Source organism: Scyliorhinus torazame, chromosome 14, assembly GCF_047496885.1.
Source record: "Scyliorhinus torazame isolate Kashiwa2021f chromosome 14, sScyTor2.1, whole genome shotgun sequence".
In the NCBI taxonomy this organism is placed as follows: Eukaryota; Metazoa; Chordata; class Chondrichthyes; order Carcharhiniformes; family Scyliorhinidae; genus Scyliorhinus; species Scyliorhinus torazame.
Window position 1 is genome coordinate 208,444,707 of NC_092720.1, and position 12,573 is coordinate 208,457,279.

Here is a 12,573-nt window from a genome sequence, read left to right on the forward strand (position 1 = left end):
TTCCATTGGTCTGCCCCACATTCTTCCCCCCACAGCTGGAATGTACTTTCTCAATGCCTGGGAGGGCAGCCCTGTCTGAGATGTGAATTCACAGATACAAGGTTCCTGATCCAGTCTTTGAGGATCTGAAGATTTTGTTTTCTATTTTCAAACATGACCTTAATTTCCTCAAACAGATAAAAAAAAAACAAGCTTCGTGTTCATTCTGTGCGATACAAAGTCATCTTGGAATTCGAGTGTCGCTGTCAATGTGTCAACTCTCTCTCCCTGAATCAATGCCTGTGACAGCGAGTTCCCCATTCTCCCCACTCTCTGTGAAGAACAGTCCTCAACACATAAGCCTGCTTTGTAGTCACATTGCTAATGCGTTACCGCACTTTGCAATAAGGTCTCCGCTTCTAAAATATTGAATCGGACAGGAGGCGCTTTGAGACGGACGGGGTTAGTGGAATGCGCTGCAAAACCGCAGGACTTCACTTGCTGGCAAATAACATCAAACCTCAGGTTCAAACCCTTTAAAGATCTTCTCTGTCGCCGTTATGAAAATTACACTTTGACATTTGTGACACTTCCTGTCCCAGGTCGAGCGCGACAATTCTGAACACAATCCCGTTCATGGAACTTGCACCTTGTTTCACCAGAGGCTTTTTATTCGGCAGCGAGTTCAGGCTGGAGACATGGGCAATGCAATGGGCAATGCAACATCGACTCCCCCCCGCCCCCCCCAACCACTCCCCCTCTCTCTCCCTGTCAACATTCCTGGAGCCCAAAAGGGTTCCATTTTTCCCCTCTGGACTTTGACCCAGTTTATTCTTCACACTGCGCGAGGATTAATCAACTCGTGTGAAAGTCGAGATCACATAGAGCAGTTTGTGATATTTATCTTGAGTATCGCAGCGAAGGTCATCAGCAAATCGCGGAACTGAAGATGTGTAGGAATGCAGTAACACCCAAAAGCGAAACCAGTTTGAATCAGGAAGTGCTGAGTGTGAACATGGCTCTCCGACAGCAGGTCCAGAGTTTGGCCGAGGAGGCAGTTTGTCCCATTTGTCTTGATTTATTCACTGATCCGGTAATACTGGATTGTGGACACAACTTCTGCCGCTCCTGTATCTCCCAGTGTTGGGAAAAGAAGGAGATAAACTCCTGCCCGGAATGTAGAGAGGAGTTTCCGGAAAGAAACCTCAGGATAAATCGGGCCTTAGCGAATCTGGCCGAGAAAACACGAAAATTAAATCTGAATCGGAAAGAGAAGGAAAGTAAACTTCACTGTGAGGAACATCAGGAAGAACTGAAGCTGTTTTGTGAAACTGACAAGAAATTGATCTGTGTGAATTGTGCTGGTTCACGGGAACACAGAGATCACCGCTTCCTTCCGGTTAGAGAAGCTGCTGAAATCTACAAGGTAAAGGGGAAATATTTTATAAACCGATCAGTTTTATCACATTTTTATGGTCTAACACTTTCATTCTGTGATTTTTACTCCCAATCTCAGGATCAGCTGAAATCTTCCTTAGATTCTCTCACAGTGAAGAAATCGGAGTTTCTCGAAACGGAACTGAAACAGAAAGGGAAGATTTCTGAAGTTAGGGTAAGGTCTCCCTGTGCTGATTTTCTGGGATCTCGGTTAGTTTTGTTCCCTTTATCGCGGGACATTAATTATGTTTCACATTTCATTTGGTAGGAACAATCGAGCAGTCTGCGGACCCACATCACATCCGAGTTCAGTAAAATGCACCAGATTCTCATTGGGAAAGAGCAGCGTTTACTCAGAGATCTCAGGGAAGAAGAGAAGAGGATTCTAGAACCAATGGAGAAAAACCTTCGAGAGATTCAGGAGAATTTAAATTCTATTGAGGAGAAACTCTCAAAGATTCAGAAACAGATGGAGCAAAAAGACGAGCTGATATTTTTGAAGGTGAGGGAATATATTGCGGGTCAGTTCAGTGAAACTTCACAATTACAAAGTAACTTGATTGTCACATTTTTATTGTCACATGTACCAAAGTACAGTGAAAAGTATTTTTCTGCGGCCAAGGGAACGTACACAGTAATCTACAGAGTGTATTGACAAATGGTACATGAACAGTGATTGGTTACAGTGTGGAATAAGGGGCCAAGCAAAGCAAATACATGAGCAAGAGTAGCATAGGGTATCGTAAATAGTGTTCTTACAGGTATCAGATCAGTCCGAGGGGAGTCGTTAAAGAGTCTAGTAGCTGTGGTGAGGAACTGTTCCTATGTCTTCAGACTTGCCTGATGTAAGGGCCTGGAAGAAGGCAACGCCTGGGTGGGAGGGGTCTCTGATAATGCTGTCTGCCTTCCTGAGGCAGCGGGAGGTGTAGGCAGAATCAATGTGGGGGTGGCAAGTTTGTGTGATGCGTTGGGCTGAGTTCTCCACACTCTACAGTTTCTTGTGATCTTGGACCGAGCAGTTCCCATACCAATCTGTAATGCAGCCAGATAGGATGCTCTCTATGGCACATCTGTAGACGTTTGTTAGAGTCGATACAGACAGGCCGAATTTCTTGAGCTTCCGTAGAAAGTAGAGACATTATTGGGCTTTCTTGACTGTTGCATCAACGTGACTAGACCAGGACAGACTGTTGGTGATGGTGATCGCCAGGAACTTTAACCTATCGGCCATCTCACTTCAGAGCCATTGATGCAGACAGGAGTGTGAGTGTGAGTCGTGCTACGCTTCCTGAAGTCGCAGTTCCTTGGCATTTCTGACATTTAGAGAGAGGTTGTTTTCAGAATACCATGCCACCAAGTGATTTATCTCCCTTAAATAGTCTGATTCATCATTGTTTGAGATGTGGCACACCTCAGATAACTGATGATAATTGTGAAATAAATATAGAATTTACTGACATAAGAGAAGCGGAATTCAACTTAAATTGTTTCCCTTCCTGAACTGTTCTGCTGTTGGGAACTAACGGTTTCCACACTGTCTGCAGATTCCTGGGAATACATGTCACCTCCTGAGGATGAATTTTCTAGATCTTTGTTTTGCCCAAATTTAATTTTCTCCTGGAACTCCCATTGTAATCTAGTTCCAGTTCCATATTGTGAGTGTGTGGGTGTGTCTGGTACGGTGTGTGAGAGTCACTGTGTCTGTAAACTTTGAACTGTGATGCTCAGTTCCAGTTTATTTGACTCTCCACAACCTTCCTTCCAAAATCCATCACTTCACACCTACGTGTGAAATCTCATCTGCTCTGAGTCTGCTCATTTCACCAGCCTGTCTAACTCCTCCTGGAATCTGTTACAGTCATCCTCACTGTTCCCCATTCATTTCTTTCAGGAGGAAGCTTGTCGGAAGAGAAGGTAGGACATGTTCTTTCCTGAAACTCTGCAGAGTTTCCTTTCAAAAAGCCTTCGAATTATGTTCTGATTTTTCATTATTTACTGAAATAACTCAGTATAGTGTTCTTAGGGATTTATTTCTTTGTTGTTGTCCATCAGGCCATGAAAACTCGGTGTATAGTTCACGGACGAGTATTTTATAATAGCCATCTTTATGGTTGTGATTAAACATAGAACATAGAAAATACAGCACAGAACAGGCCCTATGGCCCACGATGTTGTGCCGAACCTTTGTCCTCGATTAATCATAGATTATCATTGAATTTACAGTGCAGAAGGAGGCCATTCGGCCCTTTGAGTCTGCACCGGCTCTTGGAAAGAGCACCATACCCAAACTCAACACCTCCACCCAACACCAAGGGCAATTTGGACATTGAGGGCAATTTATCATTGGCCAATTCACCTAACCCGCACATCTTTGGACTGTGGGAGGAAACCGGAGCACCCGGAGGAAACCCACGCAGACACGGGGAGGACGTGCAGACTCCGCACAGACAATGACCCAAGCCGGAATCGAACCTGGGACCATGGAGCTGTGAAGCAATTGCGCTATCCACAATGCTACCGTGCTGCCCTTAAGAACAAATAAATCTACACTATATCATTTAACCGTCATCCATGTACCTATCCAATAGCTGCTTGACGGTCCCTAATGTTTCCGACTCAACTACTTCCACAGGCAGTGCATTCCATGCCCCCACTACTCTCTGGGTAAAGAACCTACCTCTGATATCCCTCCTATATATTCCACCTTTCACCTTAAATTTATGTCCCCTTGTAATGGTGTGTTCCACCCGGGGAAAAAGTCTCTGACTGTCTACTCTATCTATTCCCCTGATCATCTTATAAACCTCTATCAAGTCGCCCCTCATCCTTCTCCGCTCTAATGAGAAAAGGCCTAGCACCCTCAACCTTTCCTCGTAAGACCTACTCTCCATTCCAGGCAACATCCTGGTAAATCTTCTTTGCACCTTTTCCAGAGCTTCCACATCCTTCCTAAAATGAGGCGACCAGAACTGTATACAGTACTCCAAATGTGGTCTTACCAAAGTTTTGTACAGCTGCATCATCACCTCACGGCTCTTAAATTCAATCCCTCTGTTAATGAACGCGAGCACACCATAGGCCTTCTTCACAGCTCTATCCACTTGAGTGGCAACTTTCAAAGATGTATGAACATAGACCCCAAGATCTCTCTGCTCCTCCACATTGCCAAGAACTCTACCGTTAACCCTGTATTCCGCATTCATATTTGTCCTTCCAAAATGGACAACCTCACAGGGTTAAACTCCATCTGCCACTTCTCAGCCCAGCTCTGCATCCTATCTATGTCTCTTTGCAGCCGACAACAGCCCTCCTTACTATCCACAACTCCACCAATCTTCGTATCGTCTGCAAATTTACTGACCCACCCTTCAACTCCCTCATCCAAGTCATTAATGAAAATCACAAACAGCAGAGGACCCAGAACTGATCCCTGCGGTACGCCACTGATAACTGGGATCCAGGCTGAATATTTGCCATCCACCACCACTCTCTGACTTCTATCGGTTAGCCAGTTCGTTATCCAACTGGCCAAATTTCCCACTATCCCATGCCTCCTTACTTTCTGCATAAGCCTACCATGGGGAACTTTATCAAATGCCTTACTAAAATCCATGTACACTACATCCACTGCTTTACCTTCATCCACATGCTTGGTCACCTCCTCAAAGAATTCAATAAGATTTGTAAGGCAAGACCTACCCCTCACAAATCCGTGCTGACTATCCCTAATCAAGCAGTGTCTTTCCAGATGCTCAGAAATCCTATCCTTCAGTACCCTTTCCATTACTTTGCCTACCACCGAAGTAAGACTAACTGGCCTGTAATTCCCAGGGTTATCCCTAGTTCCTTTTTTGAACAGGGGCACGACATTCGCCACTCTCCAATCCCCTGGTACCACCCCTGTTGACAGTGAGGACAAAAAGATCATTGCCAACGGCTCTGCAATTTCATCTCTTGCTTCCCATAGAATCCTTGGATATATCCCGTCAGGCCCGGGGGACTTGTCTATCCTCAAGTTTTTCAAAATGCCCAACACATCTTCCTTCCTGACAAGTATTTCCTCGAGCTTACCAATCTGTTTCACACTGTCCTCTCCAACAATATCGCCCCTCTCATTTGTAAATACAGAAGAAAAATACTCATTCAAGACCTCTCCTATCTCTTCAGACTCAATACACAATCTCCCGCTACTGTCCTTGATCGGACCTACCCTCGCTCTAGTCATTCTCATATTTCTCACATATGTGTAAAAGGCCTTGGGGTTTTCCTTGATCCTACCCGCCAAAGATTGTTCATGCCCTCTCTTAGCTCTCCTAATCCCTTTCTTCAGTTCACTCCTGGCTATCTTGTATCCCTCCAATGCCCTGTCTAAACCTTGTTTCCTCAGCCTTACATAAGTCACCTTTTTCCTCTTAACAAGACATCTAACCTCTCTTGTCAACCATGGTTCCCTCACTCGACCATCTCTTCCCTGCCTGACAGGGACATACATATCAAGGACACGTAGCACCTGTTCCTTGAACAAGTTCCACATTTCACTTGTGTCCTTCCCTGCCAGCCTATGTTCCCAACTTATGCACTTCAATTCTTGCCTGACAACATCGTATTTACCCTTCCCCCAATTGTAAACCTTGCCCTGTTGCACGTACCTATCCCTCTCCATTACTAAAGTGAAAGTCACAGAATTGTGGTCACTATCTCCAAAATGCTCCCCCACTAACAAATCTATCACTTGCCCTGGTTCATTACCCAGTACTAAATCCAATATTGCCCCTCCTCTGGTCAGACAATCTACATACTGTGTTAGAAAAGCTTCCTGGACACACTGCACAAACACCACCCCATCCAAACTATTTGATCTAAAGAGTTTCCACTCAATATTTGGGAAGTTAAAGTCGCCCATGACTACTACCCTATGACTTCTGCACCTTTCCAAAATCTGTTTCCGAATCTGTTCCTCCACATCTCTGTTACTATTGGGGGGCCTATAGAAAACTCCTAACAAGGTGACTGCTCCTTTCCTATTTCTGACTTCAACCCATACTACCTCAATAGGGTGATACTCCTCGAACTGCCTTTCTGCAGCTGTTATACTATCTCTAATTAATAATGCCACCCCCCGCCCACCTCTTTTACCACCCTCCCTAATCTTATTGAAACATCTATAACCAGGGACCTCCAACAACCATTTCTGCCCCTCTTCTATCCAAGTTTCCGTGATGGCCACCACATCGTAGTCCCAAGTACTGATCCATGCCTTAAGTTCACCCACCTTATTCCTGATGCTTCTTGCGTTGAAGTATACACACTTCAACCCATCTCCGTGCCTGCAAATACTCTCCTTTGTCAGTGTTCCCTTCCCCACTGCCTCATTACATGCTTTGGCGTCCTGAATATCGGCTACCTTAGTTGCTGGACTACAAATCCGGTTCCCATTCCCCTGCCAAATTAGTTTAAACCCTCCCGAAGAGTACTAGCAAACCTCCCTCCCAGGATATTGGTGCCCCTCTGGTTCAGATGCAACCCGTCCTGCTTGTACCGGTCCCACCTTCCCCAGAATGCGCTCCAATTATTCAAATACCTGAAGCCCTCCCTCCTACACCATTCCTGCAGCCACGTGTTCAACTGCACTCTCTCCCTATTCCTAGCCTCGCTATCACGTGGCACCGGCAACAAACCAGAGATGACAACTCTGTCTGTCCTGGCTTTCAACTTCCAGCCTAACTCCCTAAACTTGTTTATTACCTCCACACCCCTTTTCCTACCTATGTCGTTGGTACCAATGTGTACCACGACTTCTGGCTGCTCACCCTCCCCCTTAAGGATCCTGAAGACACGATCCGAGACATCCCTGGCCCTGGCACCCGGGAGGCAACATACCTTCCGGGAGTCTCGCTCGCGACTACAGAATCTCCTATCTATTCCCCTAACCATTGAATCTCCTACAACTATTGCTTTTCTATTCTCCCCCCTTCCCTTCTGAGCCCCAGAGCCAGACTCCGTGCCAGAGACCTGACCGCTAGGGCCTTCCCCCGGTAGGTCATCCCCCCCAACAGCATCCAAAACGGTATACTTGTTTTGAAGGGGAACGGCCACGAGGGATCCCTGCACTGTCTGCCTGTTTGTTTTTTTCCCCCTGACTGTAACCCAGCTATTCTTGTCCTGTACCTTGGGTGTGGTTACCTCCCTGTAACTCTTCTCAATCTCCCCCTCTGCCTCCCGGATGATCCGAAGTTCATCCAGCTTCAGCTCCAGTTCCCTAACACGGTCTTTGAGGAGCTGAAGTTGGGTGCACTTCCCGCAGGTATAGTCAGTGGGGACACTGGTGGTATCCCTCACCACCCACATCCTACAGGAGGAGCATGTAACTGGCGTAGCCTCCATCCCCTCTTATCTTAAAGAATATAGCTGCTGTGTGGACTAACTAGATCACCGCCCTCCGGCTCTGCTCCCAGTCAGCTACACTTCCTGTAAGCTCCTGGCTCTCTTTGCACTCTTTGTGGAAATGTCGGAAACAAAATGAAAGGAGCACCTTACTCCCTCCTCACCTAACTCCCTCGGTCACCAAACTCTCACTATCGCACTCAAAAAGCACCAAATTCAGCACTCAGTGATTATTCAGCAAACAGTATTAGACTTTTTTATATAACTGTTCTACAATATTGTATAAATGACAAGATGTCAGGTAAATAATACAACCTGGTCCCCAGGCTGGAAGAGATCACTTGCCTGATGTTGGCTGTTAGTGTCTGTGACCTTCCGACTGACCCTGAGAGAGCCGCAGGGTCCATGTATCCAAGGAGAGGGTCATCCATGTCCCTGCATGGAGCCTGAGCAACCCGAGAAAGTCAGACGTTAAAGGGGGAACGGGTGCTAATTTTATTCAATAGCATAAACTGGCTCCGTGTCCTTCACAAAAACAACAGCAACTACTTGTATTTATATAGCACCTTTAATGTAATATAAAGTCTGAAGGAGTTTCCCAGGAGTGTCAAAAGGCACAAATCGACACATACACACATCAGGAAATATTAATCCGGACGACGGAGGTGGATTTTAGAGATTGTGATTGAGGAAGAAAGAGAGACGGAGAGGATCAGGGAGGGAATTCCAGAGCTCAGGACCTGGGCAGCTGAAGGTCCAGCTCCCAATGGGGGAGTGACTAAAATCAGAGATATTCAAGATGCCAGTAGAGGAGAGCAGGATTCTCGGTGGGTTGTGGGATCAGTTATTAAGGATGAACATTAAGTTGTAGATGTTTTCAGACTGTCTTTGTTCTCCAAACTTTGTTTGTAAAACAGCAAGTGGACAGGCTAAATGTTTCTCTTCCCCTGTGATTTGTGATATCCCGGTAACGAATCTGTTATCAGACTGTGAACCTTTTTCAGGACATGGGGGTCTCCATTCTCTGCCTTTGAATCTCCAAGTTATCCCTTTCCCAGTTATAGAAACGTGATTAATATTTCACTCAGTATATTTTCTCTATCATCAAAAATGCTGAAAACGTGACCATTTACATACGTTCTAAAATCTTCTGACAAAAATAAATTGATTGCATTTTTTTAACATCCAGGATTAGTGATGAGGATCGCACACTCTCCGTATCTGCTGCCGCCCTGTCTATCGGAAAGTTCAAAGGCCCTTTACAGTACACAGCGTGGAGAGAAATGATAAACTCCATTAACCCCGGTAAAACTCTTCTATTCATTTTCCTGATTTTAAATCCAGTTGTGAAGGGACTAAAGGGTCTCCAAGGTCCCAGATTAAATATTCACTTTGCCGGTTGTTAATCCTCGGGAGCCTCTCCATTCTCATATTTGACTCTCTGTGGGTTCCTCTGGGTGAGTGTCTGTAGCCATCAGCACCGTGTGTCAAAGCAGTGAAGGGATCTGTATAACCAGAGGAATAGAGCACCAATCTCAGGATGGGAAACCCAATTTGTAGAGGAGACTGGACTGGTCCCGTCTGTCATTCTGGGAAACATTTTTTATCATTGTTTATCGGGAAGACATTGAGACATTAGAGAACAAGTGTTAAACAGCAGATAATCTGGTTGTTGGAATTGGACACCTTCATCAAGAGGAGGGGCTGCAGAAACTGTGAGTCTGCACTGGATAAGGGAGGGAGTGTGGTGATCTTATTTCATAGAATTTACAGTGCAGAATGAGGCCATTCGGCACATCGGGTCTGCACCGGCTCTTGGAAAGAGCACCCTACCCAAGGTCCATACCTCCACCCTATCCCCATAACCCAGTAACCCCACCCAACACTAAGCACAATTTTGGACACTATGGGAGATTTAGCATGGCCAATCCACCTAACCCACACATCTTTGGACTGTGGGAGGAAACCGGAGCACCCGGAGGAAACCCACGCACACACGGGGAGGTTGTGCAGACTCCGCACAGACAGTGACCCAAGCCGGGAATCAAACCTGGGACCATGGAGCTGTGAAGCAATTGTGCTATCCACAATGCTACCGTGCTGCATTATTGAAATGTTCAAGGTTCAAAACAGAAGGGAGAATGTAAAAGTACACAGGTTTAACACAGTCACAGAGTCCAGACCAAAGTCAGTATACGATTCAATCTAGAATAGGGATTTTGGATTGAGTGAGATTGATTTTTTGAGTGACTCCATTGATGGAGCAGATAGTGAACCAGTGAAGCCACTGCTCACTCTGTGAATTTGCTCAGAGGCCCAGTCCATTCTGAGGGCTGATCTTCAGAACAATATCACTGTCCAGTTTAGAACATAGAACATTACAGCGCAGTACAGGCCCTTCGGCCCGCGATGTCGCGCCGACCTGTGAAACCACTCTAAAGCCCATCTACACTATTCCCTTGTCATCCATATGTCTATCCAATGACCATTTGAATGCCCTTAGTGTTGGCGAGTCCACTACTGTTGCAGGCAGGGCATTCCACGCCCTTACTACTCTCTGAGTAAAGAACCTACCTCTGACATCTGTCCTATATCTATCTCCCCTCAATTTAAAGCTATGTCCCCTCATGCTAGACATCACCATACGAGGAAGAAGGCTCTCACTGTCCACCCTATCCAATCCTCTGATCATCTTGTATGCCTCAATTAAGTCACCTCTTAACCTTATTCTCTCTAATGAAAACAGCCTCGAGTCCCTCAGCCTTTCCTCATAAGATCTTCCCTCTATACCAGGCAACATTCTGGTAAATCTCCTCTGCACCCTTTCCATCCTTCCTATAATTCGGCGACCAGAATTGCACGCAATACTCCAAATGCGGCCGCACCAGAGTTTTGTACAGCTGCAACATAACCTCATGGCTCCTAAACTCAATCCCTCTACCAATAAAAGCTAACACACAGTACGCTTTCTTAACAACCCTCTCAACCTGGGTGGCAACTTTCAGGGATCTATGTACATGGACACCGAGATCTCTCTGCTCATCCACACTGCCAAGAATCTTACCATTAGCCCAGTACTCTGTCTTCCTGTTATTCCTTCCAAAATGAATCACCTCACACTTTTCTGCATTAAACTCCATTTGCCACCTCTCAGCCCAGCGCTGCAGCTTATCTATGTCCCTCTGTAACTTGTAACATCCGTCCGCACTGTCCACAACTCCACCGGCTTTCGTGTCATCTGCAAATTTACTCACCCATCCTTCTACGCCCTCCTCCAGGTCATTTAAAAAAATGACAAACAGCAGTGGCCCCAAGACAGATCCTTGTGGTACACCACTAGTAACTGGACTCCAGTCTGAATATTTCCCATCAACCACCACCCTTTGTCTTCTTCCAGCTAGCCAATTTCTGATCCAAACTGCTAAATCACTCTGAATCCCATGCCTCCGTATTTTCTGCAGTAGCCTACCGTGGGGAACCTTATCAAACGCTTTACTGAAATCCAAATACACCACATCAACTGCTTTACCCTCATCCACCTGTTTGGTCACCTTCTCAAAGAACTCAATAAGGTTTGTGAGGCATGACCTATCCTTCATAAAACCGTGTTGACTATCTCTAATCAATTTATTCCTTTCCAGATGATTATACACCCTATCTCTTATAAACCTTTCCAAGATTTTTTTGCCCACAACAGAGGTGAGGCTCACTGGTCTATAGTTACCGGCATTGTCTCTACTCCCCTTCTTGAACAAGGGGACAACATTTGCTATACTCCAGTCTTCTTGCACTATTCCTGTAGACAAAGATGACTTAAAGATCAAAGCCAAAGGCTCAGCAATCTCCTCCCTAGCTTCCAAGAGAATCCTAGGATAAATCCCATCCGGCCCAGGGGACTTATCTATTTTCACAATTTCCAGAATTGCTAACACCTCCTCCTTATGAACCTCAAGCCCTTCTAGTCTAGTAGCGTGAATCTCAGTATTCTCCTCGACAAAATTGTCTTTTTCCTGTGTGAATATTGATGAAAAATATTCATTTAGCACCTCTCCTATCTCCTCGGACTCCAAGCACAACTTCCCACTACTGTCCTTGACTGGCCCTACTCTTACCCTAGTCATTCGTTTATTCCTGACATATCTATAGAAAGCTTTAGGGTTATCCTTGATCCTACCTTCCAAAGACTTCTCATGTCCCCTCCTGGCTCTTCTTAGCTCTCTCTTTAGGTCCTTCCTAGCTAACTTGTAACTCTCGAGCGCCCTAACTGAACCTTCATGTCTCATCTTTACATAAGCCTCCTTCTTCCTCTTGACAAGGGAACCACGGTTCCCTTGCTCGACCACTTCCTCCCTGCCTGACAGGTACATACTTATCAAGGACACACAGTAGCTGTTCCTTGAACAAGCTTCACATTTCCATTGTGCCTATCCCCTGCAGTTTTCCTCTCCATCCGATGCAGCCTAAGTCTTGCCTCATCGCATCATAATTGCCTTTCCCCCAGATATAACTCTTGCCCTGCGGTATATACCTATCCCTTTCCATCACTAAAGTAAAGGTAATCAAATTGTGGTCACTATCACCGAAGTGCTCACCTACCTCCAAATCTAACACCTGTCCTGGTTCATTACCCAGTACCAAATCCAATATGGCCTCACCTCTCGTTGGCCTATCTACATACTGTGTCAGGAAACCCTCTTGCACACATTGGACAAAGACGGACCCATCTAAAGTACTCAAACTATAGCGTTTCCAGTCAATATTTGGAAAGTTAAA

General features: G+C 45.6%; 1 protein-coding gene across 1 annotated transcript in view; it reads left to right on the top strand.

Annotated features, from left to right (window-relative positions):
• Window positions 1–757: 757 nt before the first annotated feature.
• The window catches only part of LOC140390424 (zinc-binding protein A33-like), a 39,635-nt gene continuing 27,819 nt past the window's right edge, over window positions 758–12,573 (top strand). The window contains exons 1-5 of the mRNA XM_072475567.1: window positions 758–1,405; window positions 1,496–1,591; window positions 1,685–1,918; window positions 3,308–3,330; window positions 8,990–9,105. Of these exons, the coding sequence (XP_072331668.1) occupies window positions 929–1,405; window positions 1,496–1,591; window positions 1,685–1,918; window positions 3,308–3,330; window positions 8,990–9,105 (946 nt within the window). The 5' untranslated portion in view covers window positions 758–928. The remainder of the gene's footprint in view (window positions 1,406–1,495; window positions 1,592–1,684; window positions 1,919–3,307; window positions 3,331–8,989; window positions 9,106–12,573) is intronic.